The sequence below is a fragment of the Eubalaena glacialis genome, chromosome 1, assembly GCF_028564815.1.
Source record: "Eubalaena glacialis isolate mEubGla1 chromosome 1, mEubGla1.1.hap2.+ XY, whole genome shotgun sequence".
NCBI classification, from domain to species: Eukaryota; Metazoa; Chordata; class Mammalia; order Artiodactyla; family Balaenidae; genus Eubalaena; species Eubalaena glacialis.
In genome coordinates this window covers 25,768,779-25,788,407 of record NC_083716.1, presented here as the reverse complement: position 1 = coordinate 25,788,407, position 19,629 = coordinate 25,768,779, and the positions used below count along the sequence as shown (strand labels likewise).

The window sequence follows — 19,629 nt, the reverse complement described above, 5'->3', positions numbered from 1 at the left end:
AGACCGGTGCTCAGAGGGCCCTGTCCTGGCTCGCTGCACAAGTGTGAGAAGCTGGGACCACTTTTCTGGGTTCCCCTGGTCTTTACCTGTGCCTTGAAAGGGCTGCTCTCTCTCTGTCCTGTCAATCCCGGTCAATCATCAACCACGAGGGAGACCCACTGGATGAAGATTTCCCCAATGGAGACCCGTCTGTTGTCAGATACTTAATGAACACTTCCGAGTGCCAGGCACCTGGCTGGGCGGGCCACAGCCCTGCAGCGGTATGGAATCAGGATTCATGCCCTCCTGTCACAGGCAGGGCATGTGTCCCCTAGGAGACCAGTGGAAGCCAGAGTCCTCCTAACAATAAGCAACAGGTCAGAGGCGACCTTTGGGGCAAGTTCTCTCCAACCCAGGCACATGTATTAATTTTATAATTAGAACTTTTTAAGCTTCAACAACTTTAGTGAATGAGTGACCATCTGCAGTGGTATCTCTGAAACAGCACTGCCCAGCAGGTACCTGGGGGATGCGGAGGACGTGCCCCAGCCCGGTTTAGAGGATGTGACATGCTTGCACAGCCAACGCTAAGACTGACCAGATGCCTCTGCAGGCTGCTCTCCCTCTTCTCTGGGCTGACTCACTTAAAACCTCAGGGAACCGGGGGTAGAAGGTCTCACTTGGCACCCCACCCACAGGCAGATCTATGCCTCCCCTGGGGAGGCTCCCTCACATCCCGCCCGCTGCGCCTCCGCCATGGTAGCACTTGGACGTCACATCATAACTGCTGTTTACTTTCCCACCTCCCCGACCCAACTGACAGTCCTGAGGACACGGACCTCACTGTATCCCCCTTGGTATCCCTGGGCTTGGACCACAGGGCCTGGCACAGAGGAGGTACTCAGATGTTCACTGAACAAATCTACATGACAGCCATGGCCAGTGCCAGTGAGTCAGCTCTAGGTCTGGCAGGAACCACCTAATCCTAGCAGAGTCTGGTACCAGCATCCATTTGGAAACTTGCTTCTTGTCAGTTTGGCCATACCCTCACCCCTGGGAGAGCTGCCACTAGTGTCAACTGAGCCCCAGGCTTAGAGCAGAGAGAGAAACCGAGGTCACTGAAGAAGGTGGGGAAAGGGCCCTCTTACTCAGAACCCTGTGACCAAATGCAAATGAGGAACTGACAGAGGGCTCTCAGAGCCACTAGGTTCCAGGGAGGGACGGTATATGGCCAAGAGGTGACGGACCAGGAGAAACTGCCCCACCCAGACAGATCTCGGACAAGAGATGTTAAAATCTGCCATGTTTGCAAGGTTTCCCCGGGGGGCTATTGCCAACAAAGATAGTCCTAATTTGGCCTCTTATCACTAGCTTGTCATCACAGCTTTGCAAGGACCTCACCTTCCTTCCGGGAACAGTTATGTACCCAGCTCTGACCCTGACCCAACACTCAGGGAGCCTAAGGTGGTCCAGGGCCCAGGGGGAGACCCTGTCTAACAGGAAAGGCAGCTCCTAGACACCTGCGGGGGGCCTTTTTCTACAACACAGCATCCACTGGCCAGATGCAACATTGGGAGGAAGCATCTCGAAGAGGTGGTGGCTCTTCCTTCTGAGCACAGGGAAGTGAAGGGACTTTCTAACACGGCCCAGTTTTCTTGGTACAAGAATCCAGTTCTAACATTAAGAAAATCCATCTTCATACCAGCTGCTTGGGTCACACGTGACAATGACAAGATCCCGAAGGCAAAGCAGAAAGAGTTGGGGAAAAACAGTTTTTTCCCCGCAAACTTCTAAGTTTCATTGAAACTTTGGAAAATTTTTCTTTGCCGTCATATTTCAAAACTGACCAATTATAAAAATGTCACAAGCCAACTGAGTTACACACGCCACATTTCTATTTCTAAACAACGTAATTTTAGATCAGAAAAAGGTGCTAAAACAATAAATAATGCACATTTCCCCCCAATCTTTGTTTTTCCATTGGCTTTGTTATTACTGGAAATGTTGCCTCTTTTGTCACATGTTTATAAACCAAAAAGCCCAAGTGAGGAACAAGTTATTTTCTGGCTGAGGGCCGTGGTGGGAAGCATTTCTTTGCTGGACCACAATGTGGGTGTCTCCTCCTCTGAAGAAGAAAACCTTGTGGAAATAAAAGGCAGACGGGGGTCTCGTCACAGCCTCCTGATGAGGGCAGAAGGGAAGCTAGTGGCTGGGCAGGCCCAGTGGATAGCCATTCTCCAAGGCCCTGAATGCCGGGCCAGTGTTCTCTGTCCTCTAACTGCCCTCCCCTTCCCATATTGGTTCTGCCCCCAACCCCCAACTTGGGACACAACTAAATGCACCCTCCAGGAGCAGCCCTGTCTAGTCACAGTCTGTCCTGGGGGTCCGATCCTGCTGCCTCCTCACTGCCTGCCTACCCTGAACACTGCCATCAACCCACGTGGACGACCCATCCCACATTCAACCCCGCCTCTATCTCAGGATCCCTGGGGAGCCCATCAAAACTGCCTGGTGTTCCTGGCCGCCACCCCCAGAGATGCTCATTCAGTAGGTCTGGGCAGGGCCTGGGAATCTGCATTTCAACAAGCAGACTCAGGACTCTCAGCATACCTCCGGGCCTTTCCCCATGCTGTCCCCTTCCACACCATCTTCCCATTACCCCAGCAGGAGAGGTCGGGTGATAGGAATGAGGGAGCAGAAAGAAGCTAAGCAAGCAGGGCAAAGGCAATCAAGGCTACATACCAGCTAGCTGCCTCCTTCCCGGGAGTGAGATATGTGATTCCAGGATTTGGGGAGCCCTCACCTCCCTCGCCCCCTGCTTTGTGTGTCCAGGCCAGTAGGTCAGTGCCAGGGGAGTCGTGGCACAGACACACACTTTCTCCATCACATTGCTGCCACATTGGTTGGCTGTGGAGCTGCCAAATCAATCAGCCTCCTTTCACTTCCAATTAGTTGGCTTTGAACTCCAGGGGTGACATCAGGCTGAGGACCCAGAGCCACGAAACAAAAATTATTTAAAAACACCAACCCGGGTGAGATGTGCCAGAAGACAATGCCTTCACAAGACACGTTCACTTTTGGAACAGGCCGTTGGAGGGTGCCAGGAATGTCTCGGCCGTGTTCTCTAAGCAGCCTGGGCCTTTCTCCCTGAGGATGGATGGCTCGGGCAGAAAAGAAAGCTCTGAAAAAGTCTTGCTGGGACTTCCCTGGTGGAGCAGTGGTTAAGAATCCGCCTGCCGATGCAGGGGACACGGGTTCGAGCCCTGGTCCGGGAAGATCCCACATGCCGCGGAGCAACTAAGCCCGTGCACCACAACTACTGAGCCTGCGCTCTTGAGCCCTTGCGTGGCAACTACTGAGCCTGCAAGCCACAGCTACTGAGCCCGCGTGCCGCAACTACTAAAGACCGTGCACCTAGAGCCCGTGCTCCGCAACAAGAGAAGCCACCGCAATGAGAAGCCCATGCACCACAACGAGGAGTAGCCCCCCCACTCGCCGCAACTAGAGAAAGCCCACGCAGCAACGAAGACCCAATGCAGCCAAAAATAAAATAAAATAAATTTATAAAAAAAAAAAGTCTTGCTGATACACTCTCCCAGGTTTCCTTTCCAGACACATCTCCTGCCCTCCCCTTCCCTAGCCCTTCACTTCTGCCAGGCTAGACATCTCTTCTTCCCTCAAACTTCTCAATCACATCCCAGACTCCAAGTCCTTGCTCAGGCCCGGCCCTTCTACCAGGGGCGTCCGCCCACCTCTCTGCTCATCCCAACCCCTTCCATCCTCCAGGACGCATCTCCAGCCCCTCCCATCTTGGCTAGTACCCACCCCCCCCACCCAGCCCCTTCTATTTGACGCCCGCTGCTTGTGGATCACAACCCATCCTGCCCTGCATTCATCAATGAATCACTGAGAGCATCCTGCTTTCTCAATTGAGCTGTGACCTCCGTGAGGCCGGAGACCGGAGACCAGCAATCGCTTAAGAGAAATGAAAGCCCCCTGCTTTCAGGCTGCTGCCGTCTGCTTTGTCTCTGCCCTTCTCCCTCTGTGGCTGGTGAGCAGGGCAGGCCGGGGGTCAAGAGAGAGCCTGGCCCTGCTCTCTGTCCTACTGGGGCATTCATCCTGTGGGAAGACGAGGCACCAGAGGCTTTACAGACCTGCTCTCTCTGCTTCACCATGGCCCTCCTCACACCTCTGCCTCATTCCAGGGTTTGGTGGGAGTGTGATGAGCAGGAAGCCAGGTTCTGCCCACCCCCTCACCTTGGGCAGGTGGCAGGCCCTCTCTTAGTTACTTCCTCTATAAAACGAGGAGGGTAGACTAACTTTTTATAGTAGCCAGAACCTATGGGCACGTTTTGCTTTAAAACAAATACACTTTATTAAAGACCAAATTCATACAAAGAGAAATTAAGGGGATATTATTCACACCCTGTAAAGGGACCCTTTACCCAATTAAGAAACCCTCGTGACCAATGGGTTCCTTCTAGAAACCGCAGTGGGGGGCTCTCCTGGGGCAGTCCCTCTCTCAGTCTGTGGAACCTCCTGCTAGAGGTCTCCAGAGCCCAGTCCTGTTCACCTGTGGATCCCTTGGGTCTTAGCTTAGGAGGGAACAGACTTCAGTGGAAAGAGGTTTGGATCAGAAGGACCAGATTCGAATCCTGCATCTACCTGGCTAGGCAACCTCGGGCAGGTTCCTGAACCTACCTCTTCTGGTCTATAAAAGGGGGAACAAGACCACCTGCCCAGGTTATTGGGAGGCTGACTGGCAACTATGAGATGGTGCACACTCTGCCTTCCCCCTCTGGTTGAGAGGAGTCTCTCCTGCAGGAGGGCAAATGCCAAAGCCAGTGGTCCCTTCTGCTGCGGGACCTCCACGGTGGCCCTCTGCTAGACATCCACGGTGCTGCCTCCTACTCATAATAGAAGAGGCTTAACCCTTAGTGTTTCCTGCACCAGACACTTCACACGTATTAACACATATTCAAGCCTCAAGCAACCTGGTGAAGTGCTATCATTATACCCATTTCACAGATGAGGAAACTGAGGCACAGGAAAGGTAAGGACTTGCCCAAGACCACACAGCTGGCAGAGCTGGGACACAAAACTAGGCATTCTGGCTCCAGAGCCTGTGTTCTTAACTCTACAGAATATTCTGAGTCTAGGTTCTGTCTCCTCTGGGGCCAGGCCCTGGGCTCAAAGAATGAAAATAATGCTTCAAGCATGTCTTTTTACTCTCAAATCCAAGGTAGGACCAACTTCTCCCCTCCTTTCCGAACCTATCAATACTTAAAATAACAACAATGGCAGCTGCTATCATTGGGAGTTGCTATGTGCTGGGCCCCCTGCTAATTCAATCCTTACCTTTAATAGAGGCAGGCACTATTTCTACCTCTGTTTTCCATATGGGGGCATGAAGGTCAGAGGTTAAGCAGCTGCCGGTCATAGAGCAAACACATGGCAGAGAAGGAGTTCAAACCCTGTCTGATGCCAAAACCTAAACTCTGAACTCCAAGCAGCATGCTTCTCCGCAGTGAAACTACAGTAATGCTGATCTCATTAACTCCATCCAATGATGCAGACTGTATGGTACTAAAATGGAAGCAGGCAGAACTCACCAAGTTTCCAAGGAAAAGTATAAAGTAAACAGGATTTCACGAGGAACATCAACACTGGCCCAAAAGAACAAACTTGCAACACTCTTGAGCAACCTCATTTGCATTTAAACGAGCTACAGCTCACCACAGGACTCCTGGGTGGGATGGGGCCTCAGACACAGTCCCAGGGCCAGGATGACCTCACAGGATCCGTGGCCACCTGCGCCCCCTCGTGGTGCAAGTCAGAACTCCCCAGCCACCAGCGCCGGAGGCAGGCAGCTTCCCAGAACTCTGGGCGCCCCAGCCCATCTTTTCAGGTTTGAAGAGAAGCCCCTGCTCTGGGGGGGGCCTCCTCCAGCCCACCTCTGAGCTCCCGCAGCAGTGCTCACCGGGGGGACGGCCAATCATAGCTAACAGCAACAGGCTCTTGCTACTGTCAGGCCCGGCACAAAGCCCTCTAACTGCATCACATCCTTGAATCATCTGCACCTTCCTGCAGGTGGCTGCTACTCCATTTTCATGGGCGTGTCCATCACTTTTATGCGTCACCTTGGCTAGGCTACAATCCCCAGTTATTCAACCACACACTAATCCAGGCATTGCTGGGGAGGTATTCTGCAGGTGGGATCAGGTTCATAATTAGTTGACTTTCAGTGAGATTATACTTGATACTCCGAGGGGGCCCTGGGTCCATCAGCTGAAACGCTTTAAGGGCAGAGCTGAGGCTTCCCTGCAGGAGAAATTTCACCTGTGGACCGCAACCCCAGTCGGCTCCTGGGTTTCAGACTTGCCTCGCCTGCCCCCAATCACATCAGCCAGTTCCTTGCCGGAAATTTGATAGCTCCTGCTGGGTCTGTTTCTCTAGTTGAACCTGACTGATACAACAGAACAAGTGAGGTCGCGGAGCTCAGGTGATCTGCCCAAGGTCGTGCGGCTGAGAATGGGAGCCCAGGCAATCTGACATAAACTACCCCCCACGGCCCACACCCGATCATGGAAATCCATCTCGTCCCTCCATTGCTGCCAGAGTCCGCACCCTCTCATCACCCGTCTCCTCCCCTTAACCATCTCCACTCACCGGTCAGAAAAATCCTTCTGGGATCTAAGTCAGATTATGTCCCCCTCTCCTCAGAACCCCGTAGGGGCTCTTCATCTCACTCACAGTGAAAGCCAAAACCCTTAAAATGGCTGGCAAGGCCCGACACGGTCTTTGCTGCTGCCCCATCCCCACTACATCGCTGCTCTCCCCTCCTAACACCTTGACCTGCCCTACGTTCCACCCAGCCACAGACCTCCCACCCCTGGGCCCTTGTACTGGCTGTGCCCTTGGTCTGGACTGCTCTTCCTCAGGTAACCATGCCACTTCCTTGCTTCCCTGTCCAACAGTACATTCTTGTCTGCACAGTTCATCACCCAGAGCGGACTGCAAACCCCTCGAGGGCAGAAAGGCACATTCCTATAACCTCAACACTTTACACAGTACTGGCATACAGCTGGTGCTCAGTAAGGTCAGCTGCAGTATCTGGTCTCCAAACAAGCTGCACTTGGTCCTGCTCCCCCACCTTTGCACAAGTGCTGTCTCTTGATTAGCAAAGCCCCCGCTCTCCACCCCCAATCAGAAAAACTCCTCCTTTTCCCAGATAATGTTCCTGACTTGAGGCTGCAGCGACCTCTTTCCTGACCTGCAGCGTCATTCATGCACCCACGCCTTCTTCCATCCACCCTCCCATTCAACAAGCACCAGGGGACCCTGTTACTGGTGCGAGCCCTGCCGCAAGGTCTCTGCTTTCAAGGTGGTGGGACACAGATAACAAACAAGAAAACCCACAAGGTAATTAGAGTGCGGTTAGTGATGTGCAAGAAGCAGGGAGACCTAAAGGGGCAGCTAGACAGCGGAGGTGGGGGAAGCTTCTCTGAGGTGACAAGCAGAAATCTTAAGGAGCTAGCCATGTGGAAGAATGGGGAACAGTATTCAGGCAGAGGGAACAGCAAATGCAAAGACTGTGTGGAGAGAACGAATCTCAAGTGTTTAAGGAATGGAAGGTAATGGGCGCAGCTGAGCAGAGTGCTGGGGTGGGAATGGGGTACGGGGATGAGGGCAGAGCCTGGGGCAGGATGGCAGGCAGGGGCCAAAGCACACATGGCTCTGCAAGCCTGGGATAAGGAGTTTTTCTGGGTGGGATGGGAAATCTTGGAATTTAGGCAGAAAGGCACATTATTTGATCCATGTGTGGAAGAGCTCACTCTAGCTGCGGTGTGGAGGGGCTGGGGTGGGAGCAGACAGGCTGAGGAAGAAGCTGGGGTCCTCCTGAGAGACGAAGGGAGCTTCCAACAGGTGTGACGGTGGAGGTGGGAGAAGGGGATGGATCTGGAGGTCAGGTGGGCAAGTGAGAGGAAGGAAGGAGTCAAGGATGACCTCTCGATGCTGGGCTTGAGCAACGGGGTGGATGGAGCGAGAAGGAAGATGCGGGAAGGAGCAGGTTCTGTGGAGGGAAGGAGCTGAAGTAAATTTGAGGCTACACTGTCTTTGGGGTCTCAAGATCGCCAGTCCTGCCTCCTCTGTGAGGCTGTCAGCCGCCTGAGAACTTTCTTCCTGTTGACTCCACCCTCCCCAGGCCTGCCTTGTAGTCTTGGCTCTGTGATCAATAGGAGATCCCTCCAAGAGATCCTCCAAGGATGAGCTGGGGCTTCGGGGACTAAAATGTGACAAGAAATGACCAGGGAACAAGCATTCATGTTCTCCATGCAAGCATCCCTGACTGGAGCGACCTTGGGAAGCTTCAGGCGCTTCATCACAGAGCAGAGTGAAGCCCAAAACATGAACTCAAATGCTCACTTTGCCACAGACTCCGGGCAGCCACCCTCGGAGACACAGCTTCTCATTTGTGAAATGCGAATCCCACCAGCCACCATGCAACATGGCTCTGGGCAGCAAATGAAGAAATATATGTAAAGTTGCCAGCACATAGTAGATGCTCACTAAATAATAACAGTAGCTAGCACTTTGGGAGAACTGTCCAGGCTGTAGGCAGTGGTCTAAGCACACTTACATACAGAAGTTTATGTAATTTCATTATAACCATATGAGGTGTGTATTAGTCAGGGTTCTCCAGAGAAACAGAACACAATATTGAGAGAGAGAGAGAGAGAGAGAGCGAGAGCGAGAGAGAGAGGGAGGGGGGAGAGAGAGAGAGAGAGGAACTGGCTCACGTGATTGTGGGGGCTTGGTGAGCCCACAATCTGACGGTGTAGGCTGACAGGCTGGAGACGCAAGGAAGAGTTGCAGTTCAAGTCCAAAGGTGCTGGCAGAATTCCTTCTTGCTTGGGGGAGGTCAGTCTTTCTCTTAAGGTCTTCAACTGATTGGATGAGGCCAACCCACATTAGGGAGGGTAATCTGCTTTACTCAAAGTCCACTGATTTAAAAGTTAATCTCATTCAAAAAAAAACGCCTTCACAGAAATATCCAGAAAGATGCTTGACAAAATATCTGGGCACAGCCAAGTTGACACATAAAATTAACCTTACCAGATGGGTAAGAATATTATCCCCAATTTACAGAAGAGAGGACAGGCACAGAGAGGGTTGGAAGTCTGCCCAAGGTCTGAAAAGCCAGACTCTGAACTCCTGCAGTCTGGCTCCAGAGCTGGCACTTTTAACCATGACACTAAGTGGCCATTATCATAAGCACACCAGCGTAAATTAAATTTTTCCATCCATCCCTTTCCTGGCTGGAGAGTGGAAGTCAGAGAAACCAGGGAAGCTTTCCCTGGGTGGGGCCCTGTCTTGCTTAGGAAGCAGCACAGAACCTGAGCCTTAGAGATTTGAGGGTGGGGCAGCTGGGAGGTTATGAGGCCCAGCCCTTGACTTTACAGTTGGAAACTGAGGCCTAGAGTAGAGAAGTGACTCACCCAGGGTCCCAGGGCTTCAGAAAGTAACGCTGATGATAATAAACTGACACTTCTACAGCAGTTATTGGGTCCTAGGGACTTTTCCACATTAACTTATTGAATCTTCTACATGTGAGGTAGAGACTATCATTATCTGTGTTTTTTTAGGAAGAGAAAACCGAGGCAGAGAGGTTATGAAAATTGCCTGAGGTCACACAGAGCCAGAATCTGAGCCCAGGGCTTCCCTGGTGGTACAGTGGTTAAGAATCTGCCTGCCAATGCAGGGGACATGGGTTCGAGCCCTGGTCCGGGAAGATCCCACGTGCCGCGGAGCAACTAAGCCCATGCGCCACAACTACTGAGCCTGTGCTCTAGAGCCCGTGAGCCACAACTACTGAGACTGTGCGCCACAACTACTGAGGCTGGCGCGCCTAGAGCCCGTGCTCCGCAACAAGAGAAGCCACTGCAATGAGAAGCCTGTGCACCGCAACGAAGAGTAGCCTCCCTCACTGCAACTAGAGAAAGCCTGCGCGCAGCAGCGAAGACCCAACGCAGCCAAAAATAAATAAATTTATAAAAAAAAGAATCTGAGCCCAGGCTCAACCAGCCACTACATCTCTGAGGCCCAGGGCAAGTTTCTTGGGGAGAGGGGTGTGACAGAACGCAATCCCATGTTTGCCTCTCCTTCCAGGTTCCCCCACCTATGGCTCTGGCTGCAAGTGACAGCTGAGGAGATGCTGCAATTCCTCAAGTTCATGAGGCAGCCTCACCCCCCTGTTCATGGAGGTAATGCTGTTCTGCACCAGGGGTGGGCATACCTGAAGCACCCCTCCCCAGGTGACAGGCATGTGTGCACACGCAGTCTCATCCCACAGCTAGACACAAACACACGCCAACCCACAACTGGATACATCCCAACACACTGGCACACACACCCAAACAAGTAAACATACCCTCAAGAGCACACAACTATGAAGCCCCACATGAACACACACAACCCCACGTACACACATACCCCCCCCATATGTAAACCAGGACACATCTTTCCTCATCCCAGTGAATATATAAGCAAGCACTTATACACACAAAACATACGAACCCACACTCAGAAACGCACCATGCAATCACAACTATCCAAATTCACAGCCCATCCATCACACACAGGCACACATACCTCTTCTGATCCACAGTTCAAAGCACCTGGACACAAGTATCTCCCTACAACGTGAGCCATTAATGTAAGCCACGTGTTCATACGCACTTCCCACATCCCCAAGGCCAGAGCCCCAGATGGTTGCGCACCCCCATAGCTCACCACCCCCATAAATACGGACAACACACAAGCCCACACAGATCGCTGCATTCCCTTGCCCGCCCCAACTCCCAGTGCACACAGCCCTAAGTACAAGGGACCACCCTCTCCCAATTAACTGCACCCCCGCCCACGTGCTGGCATTTGCCTAGTCCCTCCTCCCCCACCCGGAGAGAATCCTTCTCAGACCCCAGCCGACTGCGCCCAGCACACAGCGTCCAGCGTCCAAGGACCTGCCCCGACGCTCCCTGTCTCCACCCCCTTCGCAAACTCGGAGTGAGCCCGGCACCTGCCGGGCCAATGCCAGGGTGGGTCGGTGCCCTACCATCGGGTGTCTCTGAGGACCACCACGCAGAGCCTCCAACCCGGCAGCGTGGAGAACGCGCGCAGAGTTGGGGAAGGAGGGGAAGGTCTGCGCTGCAGCCGTTAAAAACCCAGTCTCTCCAGCACAATTCCCCTCCCTTCCCCCACCCGCCCCTTTTCGGTCCTGGATCTCACCTTCCCACGGCGAAAACCCAGCATCTCATCTCTATTAACCCTTCCATCGCTGCCGCACCGCGGGAAGGACCGAGGGAGAAACCACAGCGGTGCGCAGAAGTTGGCCCCGCAGACACAGGAGGATCCGGCTGCACACGTCGCGGGGGCTTGGGCCCTTCTCAAGGCATCCCCACACTCCCCTGCACCCGCTCCCATCCCCACCGGGAGAGCCCGAGGGACGCGGTGGGAGGAGGAGGCGCGAGTACCAGAGGTCTTAGGGGGCGTGAACTGAGGAGGGGGGCAACACAGGACCACAGGGCAGGCGGGCGAGGACAAGCCCCCAGAAAGTCCTCCGCAGGGTCGGAGCGGCGCGTGCACGAAGCGGGAGGGGAGGTTGGAAGGAAGAACGCCCGGAGGTTCCCTTACCTGATTTCCTCTTGGAACTGCCATAGTCCCTGAAAAAGAAGCAACAACAGACAGACATGGTTAGGGTCGTGCGGAGGCGCGCGGCCGCTGGGCTGCAGGGCTGCGGCTGCCGGGCACCCACGGGCCGGATGCTCATGTGATCCCGGCTGCCGGCGAGCCGCGCGCTCCGCAGCCGCACGCACTGCGCGCCGCGCCTGCCCGCGGGTCCCAGCCAGCCCGGCCTCCAGGCGCGGTCCGCCTGCCCCTCCACGCCCCTCCCCGCCGCCCGCAGCGAGCACCCCTGCCCCGCCCCGCCCCGGCCCAACTGGACGGGCTCGGTGGGCCGCTCGTGCCCTTTGCCAGGCACCTTCCCCCGTCCGTCCTCCGATGGGGGAGGGTGAGGCACGTTCCCACCCACTTCGTTAATAGGGAAACTGAGGCCCCGGGGGTGGTCGCTAGAACCCAGGCCCTGCCCCGCGCTGGGAGCCCGCTCCCCTCCCCTGCAGCGCTTCCCCTCCCAGTTCTTAACGTTGCCTGCTCTTGCCCACTCAGCCTTTAAAGTCACGACTGAAATGTCACCTCCTCAACCTGTCTTCCCTGCTGGCCTCTGCGTAACTACTGATTTGTGTGACCCTTTGATTAAAGTCTGCCCCCATCCTAGACCCAAGGCTCCCTGAGGTCACACTGTGGCTTGTTCCCTCCCACTGCATCCCTTGGCCTGGCATAAGTGATGGATAAATAGGGGCTGTAGGTTGAATGTTGACCAGAAAAGCTCAGGCTGGGAACCTGGGATTCAGTAGGGGTGAGACAGAGCATACTGCATGGCCAGGAACAATGGTTGAGCTTCTGAGTAAGTGAGCGCTGGATTCAGATCCTGTCACTGACAATAACTGTTTGGTGACCTGAGGCACTTGACAGCTTTACCTGCCCTGAGCTGCCCCAGCCTGGAGCCTTCCCTGCCCTGCAGCAACGATTTAAGCCAGACTCAGCAGCAGGCTACTTCCCAAATCCTGCCCTCCTGCCCTTGCTCCTGCCTTTGGCCCCTCCCAGCACCCCTTCATCCACCAATCCTCAGGGGAGCCTCTACGACGCTGGAGGTCTGTTAAGTGCTCAGGTGGGGCTGGCTGGTGATCAATGTGGAGACTAGAGGAAATGCCTTCCGTTTCCCCTGGGATCAAAGAAAATATGCCAACCGGCCAGCTAGGTCTGCTGGCTGGAAAGAGGGGGTCTCTTGGAGGAAAGGACAGCAGGTTCACAGGGAAGGGAGTCACCCTCATGGACACTCACCGAGATTCCGATCCTATGAATCTGGGGGGTGGCCTGGGCTTTGGGGGCATTTGTTAAGCTCCAAGGTGATCTGCCTCCACAGCCAAGGATGAGGGGATCCCCCTCTCTGAGGCTTCTATGTTTCCCAAAGTTTGGACTCAGAAACCAGTGAGTCGGAATGCTGGGGCTGAGGCCCGGAACGTGCATTTCTGGTACCTTCCCCTTACCAGCCCTCCTGTTTGAGAACCTCCTTGGTATTGCAAGCCTCTTTCAATCCTCACATCCACACTATGGAGGTCCTATCATCCCCGTTTTACGGATGAGGAAACAGAGGTTCAGCCACTGCCCAAGGTCATCCAAGCTGGGCAAGGGCTGTGGTTTATAAGCCCACCTGCCCAAATGATACTGTAACAAGGATGGGGGGAAAGGGGAACCTGTTGAATCTGTTGCCTCCAAAAGGCAGGTGGGAGAGTTCCCATTTGCCCCCAACCTCGACCTGGCAGTCCAGGAAAGCCTGAGCCAGGGTCACCTCCCTGTGGCAGAAGGGAGACGGGGAGAGACCGTCCGGAGTGCCTGGCTGAGCCGGTTGAAGCTCTACTGTGGGGAGAATTCCCAGTGAGGAGGAGGAGAACATTATATGGAGGCTACGTCCTGCCTAGCAGACTTGCATCTCCCAAGGAGAGAATTTGTTTCTCAGGCTTTTTTGCAGAGTGGGGCCTGGGGAAGGGCAGAGAGTGGAGGGCAAGGGGGAACTGCCCTCCCCTGCCCCACCATTTTCCTTCTGGTCTTGCAGGAGAAGCCTCTGGGCCGGGGACCACAAAGCCTCACTGCCCAACCCCTGGCTGCCAGCAGTCAGACGGGGGGTGGCTTCCTCGCATTGATGGCCATCCTCTCCCTGTTTGTGCAGCTGCAGCTGCCCAGGATTCTCTTTGAGCTTGTCAACAGCCCCAGAGGGGAGACGGGCAGGTCATTACCGTGTGACAGGGAAGCCCACTGAGGCTCAGGAGTAGGAGAGGGACATAGTTCACAGGGGCCGAGGGCCCGCTCTGTGCCAGGCCCCGTCAGCGACCCTCAACCTGGTCATTCAACAGGATCACCTGGGGAGCCAGTTACAAATTCACACGTGGGGCCCCATCGCGACCTGACCTAACACAGTGTCTGCATCTACCCGCTGGGGGTTCCGAGGCTGGGCCAGTGTTGGCTGAGAACCTGGGGCCCAGCAGAGTCTCTGCCCAGTCACTACAACCCTGACAGGTAGGCAGGAGTTGTACCAAGGGGCACTGCAGTCACTGTACCATAATCTCCAGCAGGACCCCAGCCACCCCTAAGAAACATTTACGCTCAGTAAGCACAGTGAGCTTGAGCTTCCAGACAAATCCCCTGGCCGGCCTCTTCTTCAACCAGAGCGCGAGCCCTTCCCACCAAGGACTTCTGGATCCTGTGGTCTCCTTGTTTTGCAGGTGAGGACAGCGAAGCTTAGAGAAGCTAGACAACCGGTTCAAGGTCACACAGTGAGTAGGTGAGGCTGCGATTGGGTGGCCGAGGACCCGGGCCTTGCTCTGGGGTTCAAGACCAAACCCCAAATGCTGCCACCAGTGGGTGCAGGGGAGGGAGGGCAACGCAAGGCCCTGGGGGCCTGAGAAGCACATGGGTTAATGGAGTGGAGGCTGAGGCCCTGGCAGGGGGGGGTGCCAGGCTGGGACTGGATGGTCGGAATGGCAGGCATAGGAATCCTTCACATGGCATCTGGCCTCCAGCCCGAGCAGGTGCGGCCCTAATAGGAAACCTCTTGTAGGTTTCCGTTGGGCACCTTTTAGCAAAGCCATTGCGTATTTTTAGCCGCTGAATATGAGAAGCAGCTTAGGTATCCAGTGGCTGGGACTCCCCCCATCCCTCACATACCAGGGCATGGTGATGGGGAAAAAGGCAGGGCTCTCCCTTCTGGCATGCCCACCTCCCGCTGCCCTGCAATCAGTCCTGGCCTGGGCAGGATAGCAGGCCCTCTGTCAGAGTCCAGTTCCTGAACCATTCAAGACCCCCTTCCCACCTCCCCTCCTTGCTCAGTTCTTGCCTGGAGGTGGTGCTGACAGCCCCTATACTGCTGGTGATTCCACTCCTGGTAGGTCACAGTGTAGCCTGCTTCCGACTTGCTGCTGAATCACTATCTCCCAGGGAGTCACAGGAAGGAGAAAGGGAAGCAAGGGCTAGCGTCTCCCTCTAGCGCTACCAGAAGCTAATGTAATTGGAAAGGCCTCCCAGGCTGTCCTGACACAGCTCCATCAGGCCACTCAGCCTTCTCTGCAACTGGTCCGGGGGTGACCAAGACCACAGTGACCAACCATCCTGGGCAAACTGGGACATGGGACGTTCAGGGCTCAAATTGGCAAGGTCGCAGACAAACCAGGATAGTTGGTCACCAGATGGTCCACAGGTCAGGCCTGGCTGGGGGAAAGGGACGGGGTTCCTCCAACCCAGCATCACACCCTTCCCCCACTTAAACAGGGACTCCTGAGGCCTCCCCCTCCCCCACGTGATATAAACAGTTCATCTCTTGGCCCTTCCTCTTAGGACGATGCTGTCTGCGGGGTGAGGACAGGTGCTGGAAGCAGACAGCCTCCAGTTCAACTCTCTGCTACTTGCTAGCTGGGTGGTCATCTTGAGCTACTTCCTTTACCTCTCGAGCCTCTATTTCTCTGTCTGTAGAAAGAGGATAATAACTCTACCAACCCATTAGGATTTGGGGAAGATGAAACATACAGCACTCATAAAGGGGTTCAGAGTGCCCAGCACAGAAAATGCTATAGAAATGATTATTCTTTCACACCTGGACCAGACCCCATCTCTGTTGTTACCCAAATGCCAAAGGCCCGTTTGAACTCGGACCCTGTAGAACCCCCTAAAACCAAAGGAAGGGGCTTCTTCTTAAGGACCCCACCATGATGCTGGCAGCAGAGTGCCACACAGGCGTGAGTCCAGCCCCCCTATGCAGAGTTTTGGGCTTTCAGACACCAAACCAGCATTGGTCTCTGTCTAGTGCCGTCCACCCAGGGAAAGCCTGTTTGTACACACAATGTTAGAACAGGGCTCATCTGGAAACAATCATGTTTTCAGGGTGACACTGACCCACAGGAACTGGCAAGCTCTGGACTCATTTATTGGGATTCATTTAACCTCCAAGGAGCGGCAAATGCTCAGAGCCCCGAACCAAGAGATGTTCATGCTAATGGCACCCAGAAGGGTCAGCTTCCCTTTTCTTTTCTTTTTTATTTTTTTCCCTTTCTTTTCTCTTGGTGAGACATGCTGTGCTCCTTCCCCGGACATTCCAGCGAAGGGGCTGGTGCTGGAGACAGAAAAGAGGGAGAGGCTGGAGGGAGGGGGCAGGAAAGGCATTTAACAGTTCCTGTGTCTGGACCACCTGTTTTTACACGTTTCCCCTCCCTCTGCCCTTTCTTGAACAGACATTTGCCCTTCAGTGCTCTGAAGTAGGCAGAGGTGGTGTTAACCCATTTTATGGATGAGGAGACTGAGGTCCTGAGGGCTTAAGTGGCTTGCCCAGGCTTGTGAAGCTCCACTGACATCCTGACCCAGAGGGCTCCCCACGCCGAGGTCCACCAGGCAATGCGGTGCAAGGAGAGGACACACAGGCCGGAGAAGCAGGCTCTCACTGGGGAAAGGAGGTGGCCATCCTGCCGGTCACGGTTCCCGGAGTGAGAGGAAAGCCAGGAAGACCCCCTGAGGTAGAGGAGAGACCAGGAAAGGAAGCCCAGTCTGGCCGGGCTGCTCTGTGGAAGGAGGCTGAGTGCCCACCAGGTGTAATTCTGAGTGCTACAGGGCCATGCCCTCGGCTGCCTGCCGTCCCTCTCCTCCCCCCCCCCCCCACTGTCATTCCCATCAGTGAGTGTCCTGGCAGAAGAGGACAGGCACGCACTGCCAGCTTGATGTTCTCACCCTCCTGTCTGCTGGCTGACATTGGCTGCTTGGCCCAGGATGCCTGTCTGCAGGGCTGCGGCCGCTGGGAACCGCGGGTTGCCAGATGGCTGTGGGTGACCTTGAGAGCCAAGTGGTCTTGGGGACATGGGCGGTACCTAAAATATGGGGGCTGGGGGCGATGGTATGCAACCTTGGCCAAGAGAGTGATGTGGAGCCCTTCACATAGTGATGTAGTGATGGTTTTGACTGCTGTTATTAACCAATAAGCACTTTCTAGCTCTTGCTGGAGGCTGCCTCATGAGGGCCTGTGCAGGCATGGGAGAAATATGTGACATGCAGAAGGCCTGCAAGTTTGGGGTTAAATTAGGGGAATGAAACTATATAGCACAGTGAGAAAGGTAAGATTCTAAGATAATCTATGCTGAGAGTCACAGGAGAGGTTACACTCCAGGTGCAGAGAAAAGAGAGATCCCAGGGCTGCAGGACATGCAAGGTGGCTTCCTAGAGGAGGAAGCCTTGAGCTGAGTCTTGAAGGATCAGAGGGGTTTGGGTCCATGGAGAGGGTAGAGAGGGGAAAGTTCTAGAAGCAGGAACAAGTAGCTCCAAAGAGGAGGAGTTGAACTACTGGGGAGCGTTGGTGAGCAGAGGAACAGGCAGGGAAAGGCCAGGCTGGGGGAGGGGAGGGGGGAAGGGTGGGGCTTTGATGTCCTGCTGTGAAATCTGGAAGTTTTCAGAATTAGGGAGTGATGGGGTCAGAGCCTGGCTGGAGAAAGGTTTTTTGTTAAGAGGTGAGATGGACAGCTAGGGGGGCAGGGCAGGAGAGAAGCTGTGACAACGCTGAGCCTGAAATGTCAACAGAGCCACCAGGGTTCTGGGCCTGGCTCTGCCCCTCAACGGCTGGTGGACCTGCGCAAGTCACTTCAAACTAGTGCTTTCTGAATGCCAGGTTGTGACCCATTAGTGAGTTCTGAAATCAACTTGGTGGGTTCCAACAAGCATTTTTAACAGGTAGAAGGAACAAAATGATCGAGTCACCCATAGTTAAGTTTAAATACTGTTTTGCGAAACTTGGGTTTCTGATGTCTATCTACCTGTCTGTCTGTATTGGGTTGTGATGTGAAATTTCTCACCATGGCAGCAAAAGGTTTAGAAACACCAACAAATTCTCGAGCCCTCAGTTTCCCCATCCCTATAAGGGGGGCCCTCTGAGTGTCCTCACGGGCTGTTCACTCTCTGTGAAACCAAAACAGTGAGACAGCATGTCGCTCCAGAAGCCGAGCAGGGAGGCTCTGAGGGCAGAGGCTTCAGGTGGGCTGAGGGTGGGAGAATCTGGAGCAGTTTTTCACCCCCCTTAGCCCCTAGCTGGGTTTTTGTTCTGGTTTTTGAGAGCCTTTGCACGGAATGGTCTCAAGGGGCAGCAACCTCTAGGGAAGACAGACAGAGGGGGCATGAATCTGTTCTTTGCCCCCATTTGTGCCCTGATCTAAATTGTGGCACTGAGGGCCCTTGTGTCCAACAAGAATCCGTCCTTTCTCCGCAGGGGCTGTTTTCTCCAGGGTTCTGAGAATGGGCCCCATTGTGACCATGTGGACAGTCCAGAGAGGCCGAAATTCCTGCCCCGGGGCGAAAAAGCTGAATTCCTGGGGAGGAAAGAGTTTCCTCCCGCCTCCCGCACACCCCCCAAGCTGTGTCCCAGAGAGGCCCAAGCCAGGGTGATCACAGACCCAGAAACCTCCCAGGCCTCGTGCTGGTCTCCTGAACATCCCAGAGGGTCTCTGCTGCTGCTCCGTCCACAGCAAAAGGACAAAGCTCCGTCTGTCTGTCTGTCTCCTCACCATGACTGGACTCACCACTATGGCAAAGGTCCTGAGCGTGTCTCCAGCCCGGGGACGGCTCCACCGTGTCCAGGCCTCCGGCAGAGGGTTAAGAGCGGGGTCGAGCCTGCTTCAGCCACTTACCACTTTGTGACAGAGGCAAGTTTCTTAACCTCTCTGTACCTTCATTTGTCAAAGGGATAAAATTAGTTCCTACCTTTGCCGTTGTTGTGGGGTTTACCTGGGATAACGCGCGAAGCTCTTAGAATGGCATCGGGCACGTGGAGAGGCTCCCTGGCCAACAGCCTGGGTTCCCAAGAGGGGCTAGGTTTGGAGCGTGGACGGCGGCCAGAGTGGGGGGAGTGTTGACTGGCCCCCCACCAGCATGGCTTCATAAATCCCTGGCTCTCTTGCGCAGGGTGCCAGCTCAGGCCTGGGTTCCCACCTGTGTGCTCCAAGGCATCCCACCCAGATGTGACTGACAAGCAGTCCATGGAGGAGAGGGAAGGTGGGGAACCGTGGAAGAGGGAGTGACAAAGTGCTGTGATGGGGTTCCACCATGAAATCCCCGTAGAGAAGGGCAAGGAGGGTGTTCCAGGTTTGGAGGCCTTCCCTGTCTCTCTCCAAGTGCATTTGTCTGTCCGTCCATCCATGCATCCATGCATCCATCTGTGTCTTAACTGAGGCTCTGCTATAGAACCAGCCTTGTGTCTGGGCAGAAGTGGTGGGAAACACAGTTCTGCTCTCACACAGCACACTGTCTAGTTGGAGACACAAGACAAACACCCAGGAGAAGAAACCATACAAGTCACCTTGTGATCAGGTGCCCCAAAGCCTGGTCAAAAGGATATGCTGTAGAGGCATTCCCCAGAAGGGGTGGTCAGAGTGGTCTGGGGCGGTTGGAGAGGGCTGCCTGGAAAGGGGGGGGCAGCAGACCTACCCTTGAAAGATGGATATTTAGAAAGAG

General features: G+C 54.6%; 1 protein-coding gene across 3 annotated transcripts in view; it reads right to left on the bottom strand.

Annotated features, from left to right (window-relative positions):
• SH3PXD2A (SH3 and PX domains 2A) overlaps positions 1-19,629 on the bottom strand; it is a 234,468-nt gene that overhangs the window by 69,238 nt on the left and 145,601 nt on the right. For all 3 annotated transcript variants that reach the window (XM_061198315.1, XM_061198218.1, XM_061198261.1), the window contains exon 6: positions 11,674-11,702. In XM_061198315.1, the coding sequence (XP_061054298.1) occupies positions 11,674-11,702 (29 nt within the window). The remainder of the gene's footprint in view (positions 1-11,673; positions 11,703-19,629) is intronic.